At 36.6% G+C, this 26,173-nt stretch overlaps 1 protein-coding gene across 3 annotated transcripts; it reads right to left on the bottom strand.

Annotated features, from left to right (window-relative positions):
• Window positions 1–3,003: 3,003 nt before the first annotated feature.
• LOC117398189 (uncharacterized) lies at window positions 3,004–7,717 on the bottom strand. 3 transcript variants are annotated; one of them, XM_059016938.1, is made up of 5 exons: window positions 7,585–7,717; window positions 5,931–6,106; window positions 5,469–5,558; window positions 4,300–4,778; window positions 3,004–4,090 (listed from the first exon to the last, which is right to left on the bottom strand). In XM_059016938.1, exons 2-5 carry the CDS (start codon window positions 6,083–6,085, stop codon window positions 3,582–3,584), a joined length of 1,233 nt encoding a protein of 410 aa, XP_058872921.1. In that variant the 5' UTR covers window positions 6,086–6,106; window positions 7,585–7,717; the 3' UTR covers window positions 3,004–3,581. The 3 variants fall into 3 exon arrangements, with proteins under 3 accessions (XP_058872921.1, XP_058872919.1, XP_058872920.1); XM_059016936.1 differs by having other exon boundaries at window positions 5,469–6,106; XM_059016937.1 differs by having other exon boundaries at window positions 5,469–6,121; window positions 7,585–7,713.
• Between the last annotated feature and the right edge of the window lie 18,456 nt (window positions 7,718–26,173).

The raw sequence follows: 26,173 nt of genomic DNA, 5'->3' as shown, positions 1-26,173 counted from the left end.
TTGTTGCATTGAACACATTAAGTGTAATTTAGGATTATTATTATTAATATTATTATTATTGCAGACATTTAGCAGATGACTTTTTCCAAGGTTTATCAAGCAGCAAAATACAATCTACTATAAAACATTACAATGTAACAACTTCACTGTAATAAATTAGCCACAGACAACAGTGGACATTAAAAAATAGACAGTAAATACATACATAAAATAAAGCATGAAAAATATGAAAGCAGATTACAAAAGTGTGGGGGAAATCCTTTATATACACATACCTAATCTGATTAGTTAAAAAAAAGTAATTGTGTATGTGTGTGTGTGTGTGTACAATGTACACTTGTCAAGCTAATATAACAATGTTGTGTTCAGTGCTAATTCTACGGTTTAGTGTGAACAGAATTTAGTATGTGGAATATTGAAACCAGTGAAGTTGATTTTAAGAAGCAATTCAAGAAAATCGAAACCTATAGAAGGATTCAATATGATTGTTTGGTGTGTTTTAACAATGTTTCAGAAATGTCTTTATATTGGAACAGAGGGGTCAGGTTAATCCGAGTCATTTCAAAGGGCTGCTGAGCTGTCCAGATTTTAAAAAGAAATGTTGGTTTGCTGGAACCAGCAGTTCTATTAAATGACCACAAGATGGCAGCATGAGGCCATTTTTTAAGCGCAGCGGTGCCTGAAATGCTGTCCATGTTTAGGAATGTAGGAGGAGCGGGCGCTGCTATTTCTCCACTCCGCGTAGCGTGTACCGTTTTTTTCTCTTTTTATTTCTGTATTTTCTCATTTGATCTTTTCTAAAACTACAAGTCATTCAAGGTGTGCCCTTTTATTTTATTATTTTTTATATTAATAGGTGATTTTGTGTTTGCTGTAATAAGAACATAAGAACATAAGAAAGTTTACAAACGAGAGGAGGCCATTCAGCCCATCTTGCTCATTTGGTTGTTAGTAGCTTATTGATCCCAGAATCTCATCAAGCAGCTTCTTGAAGGATCCCAGGGTGTCAGCTTCAACAACATTACTGGGGAGTTGGTTCCAGACCCTCACAATTCTCTGTGTGATGTTGTACTGGTCTCTCCCACATGTTTTATTTTGTTGCAGTTTGGTAAAATATGACATCATTGACTGGCATTATATCGAGAGGGAAGAAAAAGGCAACATTTTCCCCACCAGCTCTTTGAAAAAGCAACTAGCTGTTTTGTGAGAGTTCTATCCTGTGTATTAACTTTGGAGTTGTATATACAGAAAAGTCAAAAGTACCTTAAAAAAACTATAGTCAACCTTGTGATTATTATTAATAATAATAATAATAATAATAATAATAATAATAATAATAATAATAATAATAATTTAATGTATTATCGCAAATCCATTACCTCTTCATCCCTCAACACAAGGAAGCGACATGGTGGTTGAGGTGAAACCTTGCTTTATATATATATATATATATGAGGCTGTGTGGTCCAGTGGTTAAAGAAAAGGGCTTGTAACCAGGAGGTCTCTGGTTCAAATCCCACCTCAGCCACTGACTCATTGTGTAACCCTGAGCAAGTCACTTCACCTCCTTGTGCTCCGTCTCTCGGGTGAGACATAGTTGTAAGTGACTCTGCAGCTGATGCATAGTTCACACACCCTAGTCTCTGTAAGTCGCCTTGGATAAAGGCGTCTGCTAAATAATAATAACAATAATAACATATATATATATATATTTGTTATTTGTGGTATTACTGTTGTTCGATAACAGCATTTTATTTTTATTTGTTCTATCTTTTTATTTCACTAAAATTAAAAATATATTTGTACATTTTTGCTAAGATCTTGCATTTTATTTTTTGCTTGCCAGTCATATTTAATATCAAATCTTATTTTTAATTCAATAGATCCTTCTGATATAATATTGGCATTAATGTGTTCCTCTTCAACAGAAAGACAGTTTGAATACCTGATCCTCTCATGGTCATGACAGTGTGTGCATGGCAGGGAGTCTGACATCAAGACAAAGACAGTTTGAATACCTGATCCTCTCATGGTCATGACAGTGTGTGCATGGCAGGGAGTCTGACATCAAGACAAAGACAGTTTGAATACCTGATCCTCTCATGGTCATGACAGTGTGTGCATGGCAGGGAGTCTGACATCAAGACAAAGACAGTTTGAATACCTGATCCTCTCATGGTCATGACAGTGTGTGCATGGCAGGGAGTCTGACATCAAGACAAAGACAGTTTGAATACCTGATCCTCTCATGGTCATGACAGTGTGTGCATGGCAGGGAGTCTGACATCAAGACAAAGACAGTTTGAATACCTGATCCTCTCATGGTCATGACAGTGTGTGCATGGCAGGGAGTCTGACATCAAGACAAAGACAGTTTTAATACCTGATCAATCAGTGTGAAAGTACAATGGTATTGTATCCAATGCCATCAATGTACAATGACCTAGTATGGTACTATAACGCAGTACAATGGTATATAGCTACACTATACCATGGTACTAGAAATAGTAACATGGTGTAGCGTTGCAATTAGATACCATGCTACTTCTTAGAAATTGAAAAGTATAATACAGCATTGTACATTGATGGCATAGGTTATGTACATACTGTATATTATACAGTACCATTGTACTGTACTTTCACACTGATAACATATCATATGGTACCTTGTTCCAAAATCCAGTGGTACAAGTACCATGGTACATTTTTATAGGGGATGTAACTGCAGCTTTTTAAAATCCAGACATATCAAGCAAACTAGGTTTGGGAGTTGTATTTTACCTCTGTCTGGCTGGCATATGTTTTATATAGATTGGATAGCAGAAAGGTGGGGGTATGGAAATGGGTTGTCAAGCCAAAGTTTTGGGAGCAATCAGTAAAGACACATTTCATTCACTTCCCCAGATAAACCTTTTGAAAAAACAAACAAATAGAGGTGTTTAATGTACTGTTTGTTTCACCACAAAGACAAATAAATAAGCAAAAAGGCCAATAAATCATGTATTGGTCATTCAATTTGCTTTATTTCACATCCTGAACAACAAACATTGAGATTTCAGAAAACTTTGGTGAGACAAACTGCAAGGCAAATCAAGCCTTCCTCAGGGCATTCAGAAGATCACAGAATGAATGCTCAATATAAAGACAGGCATCTAGAATGATTCAATTAATGTGAACACATCATATGAATCGAGACAACTGAGATTGACACAGCAACAAACAAGAACAAAATCCACACACCGATTACAATCCCAAGTATAAAAGTTATTCCCCTTACCAATTCATATTGATCAAGATGACATCAGTACCAAGACACAGCCACTTATTACAATATTTGGGAATTTGACATCCTTAAAACTAACCTAATTTCACTATTTTTTTCATTAAATAATTCTACGCAATTAAAAAAAATCCCTCGAAAATCAGAACCCCTACTTATAACATAAACCTGCACTGCTAACAGTTGCAAAGTTACTCCGCTTTTCACAAAAGCCTAATTTCCACAAAAATAATCAATTAGATTTGACATCTTAAATGAGAAATGCAAACAGCGTAAAGCACTAACAGTACAGGGGAAGCTCTTAGTAAAACTGCCCATCGCCTGTGTTGCAGATAGCTTTGAGTTTAGGATTGTTTTCCTTCAGCCTGTCTATCATGGGTTTGATATCCTGCTGGTAGAGAAGTTGGTATTTCTTGTTCCCTGAGAGCTGGTATATGTGCTGAGATATGTCCTCCAGTATGGTGATCAGAGGATCGAAAAAGAGAACGCTCCTGGTCTGCACCTCGGCCACCTGCACTCTTCCAGCCAGGGTGCTCAGGAAGTGGGTGGCATCTCGGAGCTTCTTCTGCACTTCAGCAGTGGCTGTCCGCTTCTGGGACAACTGCTGCAGCGTGCAATCAATCTCCTGCAAATGGCTTCTGGTGTTGGAGATTTCATTCTGCTTACCTTTTACGAGATCACAGTATCTGGCCACTTTGTTTGAATAGTTGTTGACTTCATCTCTCCACTTATACACAGCAGCTTCTGCATTCCTGGTAACATCCGCTGCATTGTTCATGGCCGTTTGAGAAATGCCAATCATGGTGCCTCCTGTAATGGTGCGATAGAGTACATGCATTTTAACAAGCTGTTTCATAGTCAGTTCACAATATCTAAAGCACTGCCTCCTGCTATTTGTGACAAACAATAATGGTATCCACACAATGGTGGTGGAATACAGACCTCTTTGTTAACATGTTGTGTTTGTCACAAAGATCCTAGCTGTCTGGGTGAAAAGAATTACAAAGCCAAATACTTACCAATTATTGGCCCAGCAAAGGGCATGAACATCAATCCAATTCCGATGTTCCTTTTCTCTACTTCTTGATGATACTTTGCTCTGGCAATATCAAGGTCTCGCTGTGCAATTTGTTTGTGTCGATTTGCCTCCTCCAAAGCATGTCCACTTTTCGTCAAGTTTTCATTGTGAGATGCAAGGCTGGTTTTCAGATTATTCAATTCTGTTGTCTTGTTGGTTTGTTCCCTTTCTAGATTGCTCTTCTCTGTAGTTAACACCAAATATTTTTCATCAACCTTTGCGAGTTGATATTTGGAAACTGTCTCTGCTTTTGACATGCTCTGGGTAGCTTCTTCAATCATGCTCCTGATTTTCTTATAGTCCTGTTCCATGTGGTCTTTGTCTGCAGTCAGCAGAAACGTTGTGAGTGAATCAATCGAGCCGACCCCTTGTTTCAGAAAGAGGAAAACTGACTCCAGAAATTTTGTTTTGTACTCTTCACTGCAAGAACAGACAAAAGTAAAACATAACAGAATTAATGGCAATGATTAGTAAAGGGTGTGCTGAAGACTTGACCTAAAGTAGGGTTAGCTTGAAGAACACCTGGCACCTTCTCTGTGCTTTCTCAGTGTGATTGGATGTAAATGGAACTAGATTACTTAAAATACCTCTATTCAGGAACCAGGCCATGGACCTGTGCTGTACTGCATGCCTGTGAGAAACACTTTGTTAAATGCAATGGAGAAGTGGAGAAGGCCTAAGAACCATGCACCAGCAAATGGGATGCATTTCCACTGCAATAGGTTATAGCTTATGCCTCAGTAAATGCATTTCTCAATGTGTTGGCAATGTGTCTAAAGTAGAAGTGATTACAGCAGTGGTGGGGAACCCATGTTCCAGGAGGGCTGGTGGTGTACCTCTTGGTTTTTGTTCCAACTGTGCCCTAAATTACCTAATTAGACATGTATTTGCTAATAATTGGTCCAATTAAGTAATTTAGAGCTCAATTGGAATGAAAACCAAGAGGGACAGCAGCCCTACAGGACCAGGGTTCCCCACCACTGGACTACAGCATTGAGAACAAGTGAAAAGTCCCATCATCTCAGCCTCACAGCTCTAGAAAGGTAACAAACAGATCAGCCAGTGCTTAATTGTTCAGTTAATAATGAGGAAAAAAGAAAATGAACTTACCTAACTGACAGTGAGCTTGTTGGTATTTCACTCTGGACAGGACAGACTATCCTCTGTCCATATTCGGTTGTGAAATAAATGCCAGCCGCACTGGTAATTTTGTTCCCATTAAAAGAGAAAAACACATTTTCAGTTGTATGTGAATAAGACCAGTGCCAAGCATGACCACCAATGAGCAGGCCGCCCCCTTCCTTTACAAAGCTGAGGAGCTCTGCAGCCTGGGTGTCATCATATGCACTCATGCAGTAAACCCCCATTCCCTCAATATAAGTGTCATTGATCTTAACCTTGGTTCCTGTGCTAGAGAGCTGAGTGGCTGAATACCCTAGGCTGCTGTGGAGACCAACCAGTGCATCTGGTGATGGTTTGAGCCAGTTTACTGCATTTTGAATGAATCTGGTAAATCTAGGAATCATCATGTAGACTTCATGAGGTAGGACCACCATCCGACCCTTGCCATACCGAGAGGCAGCGATCATGACATCCCCACTCGGAGTCACAGCAACTGGGAAGGCATCATCTCCTGTGGCTATCAGATTGCAAGGAGTGGATTCTCCAGTAAAGTCAAAGTGTTGCACCCCTTCCACCAGTGAAGCGTACGCAGCTTTGCGATCCATTCCTCAGCTGGACTTGGTAACCTACAGAAAAAATAACTATAAACTCTGCTGCTATTTATTTTGGTAATTGGGTGAGTTAACAGTCAATTATTTTACCCCCCTTTTCTCTTCAATATATTGAAGGTTTTAAGAGAATTTTAGTTGGGGTATTTTCAATTAATTATTTAAATAATCCACTCGATTCAAGATACAATACCTATAAACATTATATGGCCTGAGCAAAAGCGTAAACTTTGTTCACAAACATTACAAGACCTCTCGGCTAACAGGACGTTCAGTAGAAAACGTTGACCCTACTGAACACAGCACCCCTGGCTTCAAGGTTCTCAATTAAAACTGAACTAGGGTTCCTAAATGGGAAACCAGCAAATACCTTTAATCAAGCTGTGTGTGCCCCTGTTGTTGAATTGTTTACAGGGCACTGACTTTTCTAAATTCTACACTGCACAAATGAGGACATTACACACACACACACACACACACACACACACACACACACCTGGGGATAAAGAAAAGTTGTTTCAAATACAACGTTTACATGAATTAAAAGTTCACTAATTATTTACAAGACAGTTCCATATTTCAGATATCATATTCTGAATTTTCTTTAGAATGAGTATTGCAGTATTTTGAAATTGCTTTATTTGCTAAAAAAAAGAAAGAAAACCCCCTGAAAATGTGTATGATGTAATCCAAAATTTCAATTAACTAAAGCTCCCCAAATAGATTATTTAACACCTGGGATAATTGTTTAAAATGTACCTAAGCAATGATCCAACAAATGTGCAATAGTAATCTACTTAAAAGTTGATAACACAAATTAATGTGAGTGTTACAGATTTCAAAATAACAAACATTTTGTAATGTTGGGGGAGTGACACATTACTGTAATCTAATAACATTTTCTTTTTACTTGTAACTGTTGTGGTTCCTAAATGTGGCAACACATTACATTTTGTTAAAAAATAAGTTACATTGATAAAAAGGACTACCACTAATGCATAACATGGACATCATAAAGCGCTTCATCAGTGCAAGTCAAAACTAACACCCCAATGCACTTTTTATATCAGCTTACTATAAAATGATCAGGAAAATGAGGCACAAGCTTGATCTTAAGAAAATACTTTGTAAGCGTAAATCAATTTCACTGTAAAACAGTGCCTGAGAAGAAACTCATTGTAACTGTAACTAGTAGTACGTAAGTGCAAAAGTGGTTGCAAACATATGAGAAAAAGACGTACGACTTCCAAAAAAAGACACAGGGTGCAAGTATGCAGATGGTAATGTAATTTCAACCTGTCAAACAAGGTCTGAGGAGACCAACGACTGATTGAGACCAGAAATTGTGTCAGACTCTGAAGTATGAAGCAGCTTTAACTTCCCCAACTCTCTGTACAAAATGAAGCCACATGCAACTAAATCTGGTATAGTTTGCATTCTACATCACAGTAGGCAACATAATCTGGTAGAAATAATAAGAATGCAAGTTAGCTTACCTGTATTGCTAATGAGTCTGGAGTTTGCAGTGAGTCTTGATTGTACAGCTGCTGGTTTCTCTGAAGTGCAGACAATGCAGACAGGAGCTCAGTCTCTGTGTGAGAGGAGTCCAGGCAGACTGAAGCTTATAAAGGGTTCCTCTCCTGCACAAACCTGATTTGGAAACTTCCTTCATGATGTCCAGCCCTTTCAGCATTGCATCAGCATAACTCTTTTACACCAGCCCTTAACAAATGTAGCTCTGCATTATAAATTCAATAGAATTTATATGTAATAGTGGCTGTGATGAAACTCCTGAAAGCCTTTTAAGAAGGCAAAACATATTTTAGCTCACATTTAGAGGATGCCACATGATAAATAATTTGCTTTATTTATGTGTTCATTTAAATTTTGAATGATGTGTTTTGGTATGTAACTATTCACAAATTACTATTTGCAACACCCTAAGAACATTATCAACCCCTACCTCTAAAATGTTTCCATAATTTGAAAAAAAAAATCGATTTAAATCAAATAAATCTGATTTCAAATCTGATGCAGAGGTTTATAGGGTGATTCTCTTGTTCTATGTGACCAGTTGGTTATTACAAAAACCAGAATACACTCCTTGAGGACTAACGTTGATCACCCACTGACATGCAGAGAAGCTGTCTGGTTTGTCTTCTGGGGGGGGGGGGGGCATAATAAGTCTATACTAATTCCTATGGGGCCGTATGACTTATATATATTACTACTAAGATGTACACTGTATATTCTCACATACAACACTAGCTAAATATTCAAAATAAGTAGCTACTCTTAATAAACTAGGCTACTGTTTAAACCTATATGTTTAGGCAATCTTTTTTATACAAATGTATATTTGAATACCACCTAAAATTTCTTACATAACTGCTTCGTTTTTTTTTTTTTTTTTTTTTTTACTAATGGTGGATAATTCATTGCTGCAAGAGTTTGTTGCGCTCACATATCAGGTGGTGTCTGGAATGATCCAAATGCAATTAAAACAGCGGTTCAAAGATTAATGTTGCAAGGTGTATTTTTGAGAACTTTTTCTTCACTTAAGCACATTTGGAACGGAGCAAAACAATACTTGGAATTTTCTGTATTCCAGCAGGGCTCTACTTAACTGTAACATATCATCTGGTGTTCAGGTTTGAACCTGCCCCAGACTTCATGTTAAAGAGATTTGTATTTTCTCCCACCTGATTCAGGGCAAGATAAGGAAGGGGTGTCTTTTTGTGCTAGAACACTGACAAAAGACTCTGGGACAGAACGACTCCTGTCTCTCCCAAAAAAACCTTTCTTGTTATACATTCCACTGTATTGCAAGAGGCTCCTGTTTTAATGGCTTCTAAAGACTAGCTTGGGGGTAAGCCACCTTCGCTTCCACACAGGAATGAAAAAAGTCAACATTTCTGCTGTAAAGCGCAGAAGAGGAGCATCAATGAGGTACAAACCAGACCAGGGATGAATATAATTTTAAATATGGTTTGTAAAAAGTATATGTAAAATAATTAAATACATATTGCAAGTAATTGAAAATATTTGAAGACAGAACCCAGAAAGTAACTATTTTACTATTTTATATATATATATATATATATATATATATATATATATATATATATATATATATATATATATATATATATTTGCAAACAATATTTGAATATTAAAATTAATAATTGCTTCATTTGAGCATATATATTTAAATACTTCAACTATTGGTTGTTTGGTATTTAAAAATAAAATATCAAATACAACTATTTCTGGCCCAGGTCTGGTACAAGCACAGCACATTTATTTGTTTGGTTGTAGTATTCAGACCATACATACATAGCCAGGTCCCACGGCTCCTTTCTCTAACATACATATTAGAAGATTAGGAACCAACTATACCAACCAGGTACTTTTTAGATTCTCCCCAAGGCAGGTCTATACTGCTCTAATCTCCATGGGCGTCTTTTTAGACTAACTTATAAATGGCACACAAGTGTAACAAGAGTGACCATGTCATTTACACAGTGTGACATAGCTTACAGGCACCAGACCTGGGTTCAATTATAATTGAAACTTCAATTACAATTAAAGGGCAATTGTTTACTGAAATTGTATTCCATTACAACAACAGTTACAGTTCCCTTTCAATTCAACTACGACCACCAATGACATTATGTATGGGATATGCCTGCCCATTGGGTAGGTATTGATGAGCTCTCTATATCAGAGCAGCCGGAAGACCCCTTCCTGGGATGACACAGTTTTAAAGTTTAAGGCACTTTTGAAGAAATTGCTGAAGCAACATTTTGCCAGTGAGACCATGTTGGCAGTTCAAGATAATGAAGCGTAGGCCCAAGTTTACCATAAATCATCTGATAGTAAGATAAATACAACTGCTTTAAACAAGACTTTGAATTACAAAGACTTATATTGCTATTTCCATTTGCATCTTCTTTTTCATCTGTAGTACACGGATATTTTTCAACAAAGCGTTTGGTCATTTCTTCAATGTCTTTTACTGATGGGGTATTCTTTGGGTTGATGTCTCTTGCAATGTGAAACATGTTTGCAACTTGTTGCAGTACAAAACACTGTTGATTCTAAACTTTTTTCAGCCACTGTGATTTCGGTCGAGATGTGCATAGCTGAAATCGAACAGGATCCGACTATTTCTTGTGTCTTTGATGATGTTTTCAAAGGTGTGTTATTTTGGGTGGCATTCTTAAAAAAAACAAAACATTGAGGTGATTTTCAAGAACAGGTGTGTGCATACTCAATAACACCATACATGTATATTACAATTTAAAATGGCATCACTCTGCATAGATTAGCATGTTTAAAAATATCTCATTTAAAGCTCAATTTAGAGATATCTGTAAATCATTTTTTTAAAGATATCTCTAAATGATTTAGAGATATCTTTAAATATTTAGAGATATCTCTAAATGATCATTCGGCTTGCCATACTAATCTTGAGTGAGTTAACAAATGACATGCATTGTTCTCACCTGATTCTGTTTAAACCTGCATGTCATTCTGGCTCAGTCTAATTGCCAAATTCAGCGCATTAACTTCCATTGCGTTAGGTTCGGGTAGTGCGTTTGTTTTCTGTGCGCTTATTTTAATTGTGTTATACAGTATGCAGTTATGGCTTAACAACTAGTAGGCTAATTATGGTTTAAAGGGAGGTAGAGAAAGCTGAAAAATAAACAAAGAAAACTTCAAGCCCCAGGCTACTCATTTTCAATACTGCATTCTTTGAGGATCTGGAGGACGTACGATGTGTTGATACTTGTTTTTCAGACTTGGGGTTCAAGGGAGAATCTGCTTCAGGGCTTTGTAAAAATAGTTCGAGCATATTTTAAAAGGGCAGGACTTCCTTTCAGGGGACAGTGCAAATCATATAGGAACTTTTCAAAGTACTGATCAATGCAGTCATTAAAAATTGAGCTATGTAGTTCAGGACAGACCCACGACACAAACTATTTATGATAAAACTATATTGACTTAGGTGTGATATAAACCACATATGTGGGGTAGACCCAAAAGTTAGTTTACAGAGAATTACATGATCCATTCTTTCAGCATCTATTGATTTCTTATTTATTTTTTACAGTAGTTGCTTATTCACCTATAATAATATATATATATATATATATATATATATATATATATATATATATATATATATATATATATATATATATATATATATATATTGAAACAGCAGCAGCGGAACAAAACAAAAAATGGTAATGTTTTATTGTAAGTGTCATAAATATGTAATTAATTCATATGCAATTAACCTTGTGCTTACGTTTAATTACATATCAATAAACAGTCAATCGATATGTATGCACCCATATGGAAAGAACACATATTTTCAATATATTATAAATATAGTCATTGTATACTGTTTTATATGTTACCTATATGCAGCACATATCCGTATATTTATGTACATATATTCCTAATGTAAAAAAAGCAAACTGTGAACATATATGTTTTAAAATATGATGTAACTTGATTTGTATGCCATAAATATATTCTACACATTTATTTACAAAAATGTGAGTTATTGCACTTATTCCAAATAAAAACAATGAAAATAAGAACATTACAATATTTTTGATGTTTATTAAGTAAATAAAAGTATCAGTATTTTTATCACACACCACATTTTCATAACTCGTGTAAAATCACATCTGCTAATCTAAAAAGCATATATCAAATACATACAGGTTACATAAGATACAAGATACCTTAGTTACACAAGGCACAATTTAAGCTACCTTAACACCAACATAATTTAATTTTAACATTTTACTAAAGATCAATCCTCAACTATGAGATTTTCTATCAGTTGCTCCAATCTTTTGGGGCATATTTTCAACCTGTTTACTCTAGTCTTTAACTCCTATTACAAATGTCTGCTAATTTATCTAAACTAAAACCACCTAATATAACTCTGTTCAAATACGTTATTTGGTTTATTCTTTAATTTGTCAATTTTTAGACATGTTTATAGAGCAAGTACTTTTTCAAACCTGACTTTTTGTAACTCACATTTTCATCTACACAAAAGAAGCCCTGCTGCTTTCACCACAGACTGCATCCCCCATTGCAATTGTTACATAACAGTAATCCTTGAGAATAAAAAATGCTGCACATAATTTACTGCAACACATTTGCAAAAAAAGTACATTCTATACCCCAACAAAAATAGTAACCCTGTCAGGTGTGGCAGAAATACCTGGGTTATGCTTTGTGAACAGTTACTGTATTTTGGATTGTTACTGTTTCATTCATCTAGATGACAAAGATGGAAATAAGACTCCCACTGCACAGCAGTTGGAGCCATTTTGTGTTTTATGAGCTGCAGACTCTTGTTTTTTCTGCTTCTTCAGTACAGTTTATACAAGGACCTGCAGTTAATAAAACCTGAAATGGACCAAACAGGTATGCATTAGGGGTCTTATTTCCACCTCTGATCAGATGGAAATAAGATCCTAGATCCTAATAAGAACAAGCACTAGACTCTCAACAACCAATCTGTGGTGTGAAAGGTCCAAGTGTTCTGTACAACATACCAAAATTTTGATATTGTGGAGAACTTTGTACCAGACTACATGCATTGTGTGCTCCTAGGTGTAGTGAGACAAATGATGGCCCTATGGTTGGATTCACAGTATCACACAGAAAGATATTACTTGGCAGCTCACATAGACAACCTAGATTTTAGACTTCTATCTATTAAACCTCCTTGTAACATATCTCGGGTGCCACGTTCAGTAACGTTGCGTAAATATTGGAAAGCCCATGAATGGTATGCATGGTTGATTTTGTATAGTGTTCCAGTACTTAAAGGAATTCAGCCTCAAAAGTACTTTAGTCATTGGTGTTTACTAGTAGAGGCAGTTTCAGTTATGCTTGGTGAAAGCATTTTTACGAACCAGCTTGACTACTGTAGTGATGTACTAGTTCGGTTTGTTTTTTTACTCGAAAAACTCTATGGAGTCAAACAGTTCCTTATATAACACTATGTAACACAATTTTTGTTCCTGGGTAGTAAGTGTTATTTCCTAATTGCTTATGCCTCAAAAGTATAGAAAATGGCTAGTATTCCCCACAAACTTTGCTTTTGTGACCAGGACAGTGATATTTTGAAATTTACCTATTTCCAATGAGAAAACGGGCAAATTTGTGTCTTTTCGTTCACATAAAGTCAGAAAAAAACAACATATGAATCCAAATTAACATGTATTTATATTAAAGTAATACAAAAATGACTACAAAAGATTTAGAAGTGAGTAGTTTTTCGAGATTTACAATTATACTGTAAATCACTTTCACGAATCAGCCCCCAAATGTAGTCTCCCATCATGTTCTCGTTATACTGTCCTTGGTAGCGGCATTCAAAGTCCAGTATATCCTGGTGGAAGCGCTCGCCTTGCTCCTCTGAGTACGCTCCCATGTTCTCCTTGAATTTATCAAGATGAGCATCAAGGATATGGACTTTGAGGGACATCCTACAGCCCATTGTGCCGTAGTTCTTCACCAGAGTCTCAACCAGCTCCACATAGTTTTCGGCCTTGTGATTGCCCAGGAAGCCCCGAACCACTGCGACAAAGCTGTTCCAAGCCGCTTTCTCCTTACTAGTGAGCTTCTTGGGGAATTCATTGCACTCCAGGATCTTCTTTATCTGTGGTCCGACGAAGACACTGGCTTTGACCTTTGCCTCAGACAGCTTAGGGAAGAAGTCTTGAAGGTACTTGAAGGCTGCCGACTCCTTATCTAGAGCTCTGACAAATTGTTTCATAAGGCCCAATTTGATGTGCAGTGGTGGCATCAGCACCTTCCGGGGGTCCACCAGTGGCTCCCACTTGACGTTGTTCCTCCCCACAGAGAACTCGGTCCGCTGTGGCCAGTCCCACCTGTGGTAGTGCGCCTTGGTGTCCCTGCTGTCCCAAAGGCAAAGATAGCAGGGAAACTTGGTAAAACCGCCTTGGAGACCCATCAGGAATGCCACCATTTTGAAGTCTCCTATGACCTCAGAAAAATGCAGATATGTATCCACTTAGGCAGCTGGAACTAAACTGAACTGGTGGGCTTAAGGCCCCTGTATTTGTACTACTATTTATATTACTGGAAAGTTCTAGAAAGTTCTAGAAGTTACTCCAAGTTTACTCAGCACTGAATCTGTCTGGAATGTTCTGGAAAATAGGTAAATTTCAAAATATCACTGTGATGGTCACAAAAGCAAAGTTTGTGGGGAATAATAGCCATTTTCTATACTTTTGAGGCATAAGCAATTAGAAAATAACACTTACTACCCAGGAACAAAAAAAAAAAAAACATTTGTTACACGGTGTAATCAGTTTTTGCACAGTGTTCATGACTTGTGGTAATTCTTATCTTCCTTAGTCAACTGGAACCAACCCTGTGGTATCTTTGACACTGTTGTTTACCAACTTCTCTCATTGGTTGAGTTTTAGTTGCTATGGGGTGTCTATCAGGTCCCACAAAGTTGATTCCCCTAATACATGAATAACAATCCATATATGGTAATATTAACTGAGTAACTGGGGGGAAAAGAGGAATTATCACTGTCTCAAAGTGTTCTTTGTATGTCTATCATTTGAGACAGTGTCCTATTTTCATGTCGCTGACTCATGCACTCTTCTTTAGACAAGGCTACTGCTCCTTGGCCACATTCCAGCATGTTAGTTCAACATTGTAAATTTAATACCATGTTAACATCAAACTTCATATAATATCATAATTCAGGTTATATAAATCACAGAGATCACCCAAACACATTAGATTAGAGCTCTTCGTGTTATTATTCTATTACATTGCGATTATTCTATTAAGTACAAACCAATATGTTTAACTTTTTAATGCAAGATGTTTACATGAAATAATGACATTTTAAAAGGAACTCCAATTATAAATGTCTGCTAATTTATCTAAACTAAAACCACCTAATATAATTTTGTTCAAATATGTTATTTGGTTTATTCTTTAATTTGTCAATTTTTGGACATGTTTATAGAGCAAGTACTTTTTCAAACCTGACTTTTTGTAACTCACATTTTCATCTACACAAAAGAAGCCCTGCTGCTTTCTCCACAAACTGCATCCCCCATTGCAATTGTTACATAACAGTAATCCTTGAGAATAAAAAATGCTGCACATAATTTACTGCAACACATTTGCAAAAAAAGAACATTCTATACCCCAACAAAAATAGTAACCCTGTCAGGTGTGGCAGAAATACCTGGGTTATGCATTGTGAACAGTTACTGTATTTTGGATTGTTACTGTTTCATTCATCTAGATGACAAAGATGGAAATAAGACTCCCACTGCACAGCAGTTGGATCCATTTTGTGTTTTATGAGCTGCAGACTCTTGTTTTTTCTGCTTCTTCAGTACAGTTTATACAAGGACCTGCAGTCAGTAAAACCTGAAATGGACCAAACAGGTATGCATTAGGGGTCTTATTTCCACCTCTGATCAGATGTATAATTATATTTTATTATATCTCCAGTTTGAACATATTTTCATGAAATGACACAAATTGAAACTAGCAGAAACCTATCTGCACAGTTCAAAACGGTTTGGCTGTTTGCAAACAAAAGCAACAGTTTGGCCAGGTATATGTACAAAAACACATTTCTGCTGTATAACACAACTGTCCACTGCAACAAGATGGCCCAACTCAGGAGAAACTGGGAAAATGTGACTTAATCCTATGTTTAATGCATTATCAGAACATATTTTAAAATTCCTGTTCTGAAAGAACCTTCCTAATGCATAGCATTTTCTGCCGCAGCCAAGATCCAAAATTACAAATGTTTCTATTGAGAAAAAAGAAGAATCTTTCAATATAACAGTATAGCTGTTTCTCTTCTTTGCCTTTCTGTATAGTTTTGTGTGAACAATTTCTTTTCCAATAACAATTCTGTCATAATAAGTTGAAATTATTGTTGGATCCACTTCATTAACAAAGCTGTGCAGTGCAAGATAATGCTCCCTTTTAAGAACTCTCTGACAAGATCGTCCCAAAGCAGCTCCACCTTCAATTTCCTCAGCAAACTTAATCTTTCTGTTTGTGCCTATGAAGTAGTTGAGTAACTCCCCTTTAGGTGTCCCAGCCATTTCAGTGGCATGCAAAGGCAAAGCCTTTTCAATCAGAAATTTCCTACAAATTTGCAAAGGCACTCCCTGTGTTCCTTTAATCATCTTGAGTAAACAGCCATTGTAGGATTCATATAAAAAAGCTGAATGTGTCCATAATGGACCCCAGTCTTTGACACTTTTCACCAGATGTAACAGTAAATGTACATTGTAGCTCACATGCTGAACTCCATAGAGTTTTTCGAGTAAAAAAACAAACCGAACTAGTACATCACTACAGTAGTCAAGCTCGTTCGTAAAAATGCTTTCACCAAGCATAACTGAAACTGCCTCTACTAGTAAACACCAATGATTAAAGTACTTTTGAGGCTGAATTCCTTTAAGTACTGGAACACTATAAAAAATCAACCATGCATACCATTCATGGGCTTTCCAATATTTACGCAACGTTACTGAACGTGGCACCCGAGATATGTTACAAGGAGGTTTAATAGCTAGAAGTCTAAAATCTAGGTTGTCTATGTGAGCTGCCAAGTAATATCTTTCTGTGTGATACTGTGAATCCAACCATAGGGCCATCATTTGTCTCACTACACCTAGGAGCACACAATGCATGTAGTCTGGTACAAAGTTCTCCACAATATCAAAATTTTGGTATGTTGTACAGAACACTTGGACCTTTCACACCACAGATTGGTTGTTGAGAGTCTAGTGCTTGTGCAGCACATTCAACTGTTTCTATGTAGTTCCTCAAAGTAGATTCTCTCCGATAAGGATATACACGGACAAATCCTCTACCTTTTGAAACAGTGACACCAGGATTTTTGCAAAATCCACACCCCTGGTACCCATTAAACTGCATCATATTTTGCATTAGAGGTCGAGCTACAGAATCACAGACTGCATAAGTTGTGTATATCTTTGAACAGAATCATCTCTTGAACAGAACCAACTCCTACTTCTTGCCCTGAAAGCTAAACATCAATTAACCAGTGAAGCTTTAACCGACATTATGAAAGTTATAAATGTAATATGTGAAGAAAATGTGGTTGCAACTTCAAAATTCTTATTTGAGAAGCAGATTTCAGATGTTAAAGAAGTCATTCGTGTTTGTTATATATGTAAGAACTGTGGCTCCAATTTAGATAGCAGTGTTACATGAGGAATTTGCAGTGTTTGTGATGAAGTATGGACATCAAAAGATTGTATTGAAAGAGGGAATTTTTTCTTTTACATTCCGCTAAGACACCAACTTCAGAATCTTTTAATGACCCAGCTGTGCACAACAGTTTTTTAAGAAGTGTCTGCAGTGAAACTGATGTGCTTTCAGATAAACATGATGGAGTACTATATAAACGGTTGTTAGTTGATCAAGGCAGCCAAGAAGGACCACTTGACCGATTATCTTTGAGTTTTAATTGCGATGGAGTGCCAGTCTTCAAGTCTTCTTCACCAGTGTTGTGTTCTTTAAATGAGCTAACGCCCACTGAAAGACTGAAGAACATATTAATGGCTTCCTTGTGGTTTGGGAAGTGCAAGCCTGACATGAATGTGTATTTAGAGCCTTTTGTAGAAGAGTGTCGTAGTTTATGGTCAGATGAGTTCAATGGGTAGATCCACTTAGTGGTAATGACCGTATATCAAAGATATACACAACTTGTGCAGTCTGTGATTCTGTAGCTCGACCTCTAATGCACAATATGATGCAGTTTAATGGGTACCAGGGGTGTGGATTTTGCAAAAATCCTGGTGTCACTGTTTCAAAAGGTAGAGGATTTGTCCGTGTATATCCTTATCGGAGAGAATCTACTTTGAGGAACTACATAGAAACAGTTGAATGTGCTGAACAAGCACTAGACTCTCAACAACCAATCTGTGGTGTGAAAGGTCCAAGTGTTCTGTACAACATACCAAAATTTGATATTGTGGAGAACTTTGTACCAGACTACATGCATTGTGTGCTCCTAGGTGTAGTGAGACAAATGATGGCCCTATGGTTGGATTCACAGTATCACACAGAAAGATATTACTTGGCAGCTCACATAGACAACCTAGATTTTAGACTTCTAGCTATTAAACCTCCTTGTAACATATCTTGGGTGCCACGTTCAGTAACGTTGCGTAAATATTGGAAAGCCCATGAATGGTATGCATGGTTGATTTTTTATAGTGTTCCAGTACTTAAAGGAATTCAGCCTCAAAAGTACTTTAATCATTGGTGTTTACTAGTAGAGGCAGTTTCAGTTATGCTTGGTGAAAGCATTTTTACGAACCAGCTTGACTACTGTAGTGATGTACTAGTTCGGTTTGTTTTTTTACTCGAAAAACTCTATGGAGTCAAACAGTTCCTTATATAACACTATGTAACACAATTTTTGTTCCTGGGTAGTAAGTGTTATTTCCTAATTGCTTATGCCTCAAAAGTATAGAAAATGGCTATTATTCCCCACAAACTTTGCTTTTGTGACCAGGACAGTGATATTTTGAAATTTACCTATTTCCAATGAGAAAACGGGCAAATTTGTGTCTTCGTTCACATAAAGTCAGAAAAAAACAACATATGGATCCAAATTAACATGTATTTATACTAAAGTAATACAAAAATGACTACAAAAGATTTAGAAGTGAGTAGTTTTTCGAGATTTACAATTATACTGTAAATCACTTTCACGAATCAGCCCCCAAATGTAGTCTCCCATCATGTTCTCGTTATACTGTCCTTGGTAGCGGCATTCAAAGTCCAGTATATCCTGGTGGAAGCGCTCGCCTTGCTCCTCTGAGTACGCTCCCATGTTCTCCTTGAATTTATCAAGATGAGCATCAAGGATATGGACTTTGAGGGACATCCTACAGCCCATTGTGCCGTAGTTCTTCACCAGAGTCTCAACCAGCTCCACATAGTTTTCGGCCTTGTGATTGCCCAGGAAGCCCCGAACCACTGCGACAAAGCTGTTCCAAGCCGCTTTCTCCTTACTAGTGAGCTTCTTGGGGAATTCATTGCACTCCAGGATCTTCTTTATCTGTGGTCCGACGAAGACACTGGCTTTGACCTTTGCCTCAGACAGCTTAGGGAAGAAGTCTTGAAGGTACTTGAAGGCTGCCGACTCCTTATCTAGAGCTCTGACAAATTGTTTCATAAGGCCCAATTTGATGTGCAGTGGTGGCATCAGCACCTTCCGGGGGTCCACCAGTGGCTCCCACTTGACGTTGTTCCTCCCCACAGAGAACTCGGTCCGCTGTGGCCAGTCCCACCTGTGGTAGTGCGCCTTGGTGTCCCTGCTGTCCCAAAGGCAAAGATAGCAGGGAAACTTGGTAAAACCGCCTTGGAGACCCATCAGGAATGCCACCATTTTGAAGTCTCCTATGACCTCAGAAAAATGCAGATATGTATCCACTTAGGCAGCTGGAACTAAACTGAACTGGTGGGCTTAAGGCCCCTGTATTTGTACTACTATTTATATTACTGGAAAGTTCTAGAAAGTTCTAGAAGTTACTCCAAGTTTACTCAGCACTGAATCTATCTGGAATGTTCTGGAAAATAGGTAAATTTCAAAATATCACTGTCCTGGTCACAAAAGCAAAGTTTGTGGGGAATAATAGCCATTTTCTATACTTTTGAGGCATAAGCAATTAGAAAATAACACTTACTACCCAGGAACAAAAAAAAAAAAAACATTTGTTACACGGTGTAATCAGTTTTTGCACAGTGTTCATGACTTGTGGTAATTCTTATCTTCCTTAGTCAACTGGAACCAACCCTGTGGTACCTTTGACACTGTTGTTTACCAACTTCTCTCATTGGTTGAGTTTTAGTTGCTATGGGGTGTCTATCAGGTCCCACAAAGTTGATTCCCCTAATACATGAATAACAATCCATATATGGTAATATTAACTGAGTAACTGGGGGGAAAAGAGGAATTATCACTGTCTCAAAGTGTTCTTTGTATGTCTATCATTTGAGACAGTGTCCTATTTTCATGTCGCTGACTCATGCACTCTTCTTTAGACAAGGCTACTGCTCCTTGGCCACATTCCAGCATGTTAGTTCAACATTGTAAATTTAATACCATGTTAACATCAAACTTCATATAATATCATAATTCAGGTTATATAAATCACAGAGATCACCCAAACACATTAGATTAGAACTCTTTGTGCGATTATTCTATTACATTGCGATTATTCTATTACAGTACAAACCAATATGTTTAACTTTTTAATGCAAGATGTTTACATGAAATAATGACATTTTAAAAGGAACTCCAATTATAAATGTCTGCTAATTTATCTAAACTAAAACAACCTAATATAATTTTGTTCAAATATGTTATTTGGTTTATTCTTTAATTTGTCAATTTTTGGACATGTTTATAGAGCAAGTACTTTTTCAAACCTGACTTTTTGTAACTCACATTTTCATCTACACAAAAGAAGCCCTGCTGCTTTCTCCACAAACTGCATCCCCCATTGCAATTGTTACATAACAGCAATCCTTGAGAATAAAAAATGCTGCACATAATTTAATGCAACACATTTGCAAAAAAAGAACATTCTATACCCCAACAAAAATAGTAACCCTGTCAGGTGTGGCAGAAATACCTGGGTTATGCATTGTGAACAGTTACTGTATTTTGGATTGTTACTGTTTCATTCATCTAGATGACAAAGATGGAAATAAGACTCCCACTGCACAGCAGTTGGAGCCATTTTGTGTTTTATGAGCTGCAGACTCTTGTTTTTTCTGCTTCTTCAGTACAGTTTATACAAGGACCTGCAGTTAATAAAACCTGAAATGGACCAAACAGGTATGCATTAGGGGTCTTATTTCCACCTCTGATCAGATGTATAATTATATTTTATTATATCTCCAGTTTGAACATATTTTCATGAAATGACACAAATTGAAACTAGCAGAAACCTATCTGCACAGTTCAAAACGGTTTGGCTGTTTGCAAACAAAAGCAACAGTTTGGCCAGGTATATGTACAAAAACACATTTCTGCTGTATAACACAACTGTCCACTGCAACAAGATGGCCCAACTCAGGAGAAACTGGGAAAATGTGACTTAATCCTATGTTTAATGCATTATCAGAACATATTTTAAAATTCCTGTTCTGAAAGAACCTTCCTAATGCATAGCATTTTCTGCCGCAGCCAAGATCCAAAAATGTCTCATGTAAATTTGACTTTTGAGCAAATACTTCACATTTCAGTCCAGTTGTGCCACATCAATGCAATGCTTAAGCAAGATATTAATGGAGAAAAGACTGCCTTTGCATAGCTGCTTCCCCAAGTACAGATTTTACTATGAACTGTAGTGTAAGACAAGTTTAAGAGCATACACCAAAACATTTAAATACACACACACATATGTTGTTGATTTACTGTGGCAACTAATGTACTAATGTAACTAATGAACCCTTCTCAAAGATATGTGGTACGTTTTTTAAAAGATTTTTATATATCTATGTTCAAGTCGTTAAATCTATGTGATAAATGTTTTTTAGGGGCTACCTTGAAAAAGTTTCCCTGTACCCCAAAGAGTGTAGTTGGTGGTGCAATTAACAGCAAGATAAATGAACTACGACACAGAATGAAACCAGAGTGAAGATTTGAAGGACCAGATCTGTATTTTTTGTTTTGTTTTCAACAGGGTTGGGGTCAATTCCAATTCCATTTTTAATTCCCTTTTCAATTCAATTCCAATAAAGCCTATGCTGTGAATGCAAAAAGGAATTGTAATTTGGAATTGATTTGAAGGAGGAATTGGAATTGAAGAACAGGAATTGACCCCAACCATGGTTTTCAGTGAGTGTTGTACAAATTGATGTGTCAGGGCTTCTGTAAAAACTTTTTTTTTTTGTTTGTTTTTTAAGACAAGCAATTTTTTGGCTGTTATCTTTTTGGGTATTGTTTAAAAAATAAGTTGTAATACTTTTGAATAGCACAGTATTTCAAAGTTATATTACAAAAACTGCATAGGACCATTGTGCTTCTTGTCTGTCCTGTCAACGTTCTTTATAAGAGTAAAGGTCTGAATTCTGAATTCTCAAAAACTGTTTTCTTTTAAAATTGTGATTTATTCTTCAAAAAAACTATTTATCCTTTAAAAAAAAGTCTGCCGAGTGAAATAAGTCATATGTAATGTAATAGTAGTTCTAAACTAAGCATATTACATATGAGCTCATTATATAAAGTAATGTAAATGTTACTTATTTTTGAATAAGTGTTGAAAATAAACAAACATTTTGTGTATAAATCTTGTGTTCTTTTCTATGGAGGAAAAATACCAGGAATTATATTTATATGAAGTGTCAGTGTAGCATTCTATTTTCTGGTTACAGTGTGGGGTATGTAAACCTTTGACGACAACTATATTTATAAATGTTGTGTATTTTAATGTTTTCACGTTTTTCATTGGTTCATGGATATGAAAATATGTAGATTTGTATAGAACATTCACGAAATGAAGGGGTATATTTCCATTATAAAAAACAGTACATGTAAAGTATAAAAAGTATACATGCATTTAACTTATAAAAAAATCATATTTAAACTATAAGAAACATATTTAAAGTATAAAAAGAGAATATTTAACTTATAAAAAAGCATATTTAAAGTATAAAACAATCATTAAAAATATTTAAAAAACATTTAAAATATAAAAAGCAACTTGAATAACTTGTAAAATAAATCATATTCAAAGTATAAGACACATATTTAAAGTATAAAAAATAATTAAAATTATATAAAAAAACATTACAATTATATAAAAAAAGCATATTTAAACTATAAAAACACATATTTGCAGTACAAATAACATATATGGGGAGCAATGTATGTTACATATACAAACACATAAAATCCTTATATTGAAAATACTACAAAAAGGGGCCAATTTTGTGCCAAAACCACATATGGTTTATATATGAACATATATAAATACACATACAAAAGCAACATAAAAAAATAACAGGCATATAAGCTGAACATATATTGCTTTTAATATATGTAAAATATATGTTCTTTCCGTATGGGCATGCATGTGTCTATCATTAAACTGCAGTTTGAGCTCATTCATTTGAGGGGCAGTTCAAGTAAGAGCAGATAATTGCAGTAGTTACATCAGGGTGGGATATGAGTGCTGAGTGGAGTGGACCAAAAACAGGCGCAATTATACATAATATAAGAGTATACTGATCATTAATGTCATGCTGCAACCACGAGATGAACTGGTTCCTACACCTTAGGCACTGGGCATACAATAGCAGCACATTCTTTAGGGAACAGCAGTATGATACAATGACCATTGGTTTGATAATACAAATATAAATAAGATAATTATTTATGAAGCTATCCTGTCATTTGTTCTTCTGTGGAGGTCATATCTACCTGCTTCTGAGCTTGCACTTGGGTCACTGATGCATTGCTTCCTGCTGTCACAGCTTTCATTTAACATCCTTACTTCTGTTCTCTGAATAATACAAACACAAATCCATAGCTAATGAGGAAAACTCATCAATTTTTGCATTTGTACTCTTGTATTTTTGTATTTATTGACATATATTTGTTTTAAACCTCAGGATAAACAGTGAGTGTGGCAGGGTGAAAGTCCTAAATGTAGTGTGTGAACATGAATATTTGTCTCTAAAGTCTCCTTTAAGTTGGATTTCCTCTTTAAGGGTATTGAGCTGCTGAGTAGTTAAATTAAGTGGATTGGAATGCTCTTCAGTTTCTGTCATGCTAAACATATCTGTAGTTTGCACTCCAGCTCTTTGTAAATGTAATATTAAATGTTCTTCAAATTGTTTACCATCCAAAATGTCTGTAATCTTTCATTAATTTCTGGAAGGTACACAGACTGCAAGCATGCTTTGTGAACATCATTATCTGCCTCTAATATACCAATATCTTCTAAATCATAAAATTCTGTGTACACGGGCTACAACTTCTAGGAACATATCTTTCCAAAGCCTTTCTATTCTCTGATTATGAACAGATACTCTAGGTATGTGGCTGCCACGCTGGAGCCTTCTCAAGATGTTCATAAGCAAGGCTACCTGTATGTTTTCTCCACCATGGTGTGACCTCATGCGCGATGGTAGCCCATATTCTGACACTGCTTTGGAGAAAGCCTGTAGAACTGTGCTTGAGTTATTGTTTGTGGCACAATGCAAATATGGAACAAGGCCTTAAAAACCATCTACTGCACCGAGGATAACAAATCCCCACCTACAATCAAAAGTAAACATTTTAAAAGTATTTTTACAGTAATAAGACACGTGTATTGTGAACAATATTTGAAAATATATTTTATTTTCACCAACAGCAGTCAGAACATTTGAACACCAATAAAGGTTAAATATTCAGATTAAATTGTGCCTCTATATGGGGTAAAATACAGAGTTCTCCAGTTTATTCAGTTTATTTTATTTATGCAGTATTCACCTGTCTACCAGGATTGGCCCTTATAGGTACTGTTTCATTTTCAAGCCTATCCAGGAAAACAGATATCAAGCACCTATTACAATGACATGATAGCAATTTTCTCTTTAAAGGGTTCTGCTCTAACTAAAAATAATAACATTATTTGTAAAAAGAACTGTGTGCAGTAGCCACATTTTGTTAAAGCTGACTTCAGTCACTTTTTTGCCCTTTAGAATAACAATAATCTGTGGATCTCATGAAGAATCTGAACTCCAGTTGGAACAAGTGAAGATAATGACCCACACTTTGTCACAGTTGAATTATATGACCTCTCAAAACAATGACCCAGCTAATTACACAGTGTAACAAATTTTTTTTTTTTTGGTTCCTGGGTAGTAAGTGTTATTTCCTAATTGCTTATGCCTCAAAAGTATAGAAAATGGCTATTATTCCCCACAAACTTTGCTTTTGTGACCAGGACAGTGATATTTTGAAATTTACCTATTTTCCAGAACATTCCAGATAGATTCAGTGCTGAGTAAACTTGGAGTAACTTCTAGAACTTTCTAGAACTTTCCAGTAATATAAATAGTAGTATAAATACAGGGGCCTTAAGCCCACCAGTTCAGTTTAGTTCCAGCTGCCTAAGTGGATACATATCTGCATTTTTCTGAGATGGCATCAAGGTCATAGGAGACTTCAAAATGGTGGCATTCCTGATGGGTCTCCAAGGCGGTTTTACCAAGTTTCCCTGCTATCTTTGCCTTTGGGACAGCAGGGACACCAAGGCGCACTACCACAGGTGGGACTTGCCACAGTGGACCGCGTTCTCTGTGGGGAGGAACAACGTCAAGTGGGAGTCACTGGTGGACCCCCGGAAGGTGCTGATGCCACCACTGCACATCAAATTGGGCCTTATGAAACAATTTGTCAGAGCGCTAGATAAGGAGTCGGCAGCCTTCAAGTACCTTCAAGACTTCTTCCCTCTGTCTGAGGCAAAGGTCAAAGCCGGTGTCTTCGTCGGACCACAGATAAAGAAGATCCTGGAGTGCAATGAATTCCCCAAGAAGCTCACTAGTAAGGAGAAAGCAACTTGGAAAGGCTTTGTCGCAGTGGTTCGGGGCTTCCTGGGCAATCACAAGGCCGAAAACTATGTGGAACTGGTTGAGACTCTGGTGAAGAACTACGGCACAATGGGCTGTAGGATGTCCCTCAAAGTCCATATCCTTGATGCTCATCTTGATAAATTCAAGGAGAACATGGGAGCGTACTCGGAGGAGCAAGGCGAGCGCTTCCACCAGGATATACTGGACTTTGAACGCCGCTACCAAGGACAGTATAACGAGAACATGATGGGAGACTACATTTGGGGGCTGATTCGTGAAAGTGATTTACAGTATAATCGTAAATCTTGAAAAACTACTCACTTCTAAATCTAAGTCATTTTTGTATTACTTTAATATAAATACATGTTAATTTGGATTCATATGTTGTTTTTTTCTGACTTTATGTGA

Source organism: Acipenser ruthenus, chromosome 54, assembly GCF_902713425.1.
Source record: "Acipenser ruthenus chromosome 54, fAciRut3.2 maternal haplotype, whole genome shotgun sequence".
NCBI lineage: Eukaryota > Metazoa > Chordata > Actinopteri > Acipenseriformes > Acipenseridae > Acipenser > Acipenser ruthenus.
This window is presented reverse-complemented; position numbering and strand designations above follow the sequence as displayed.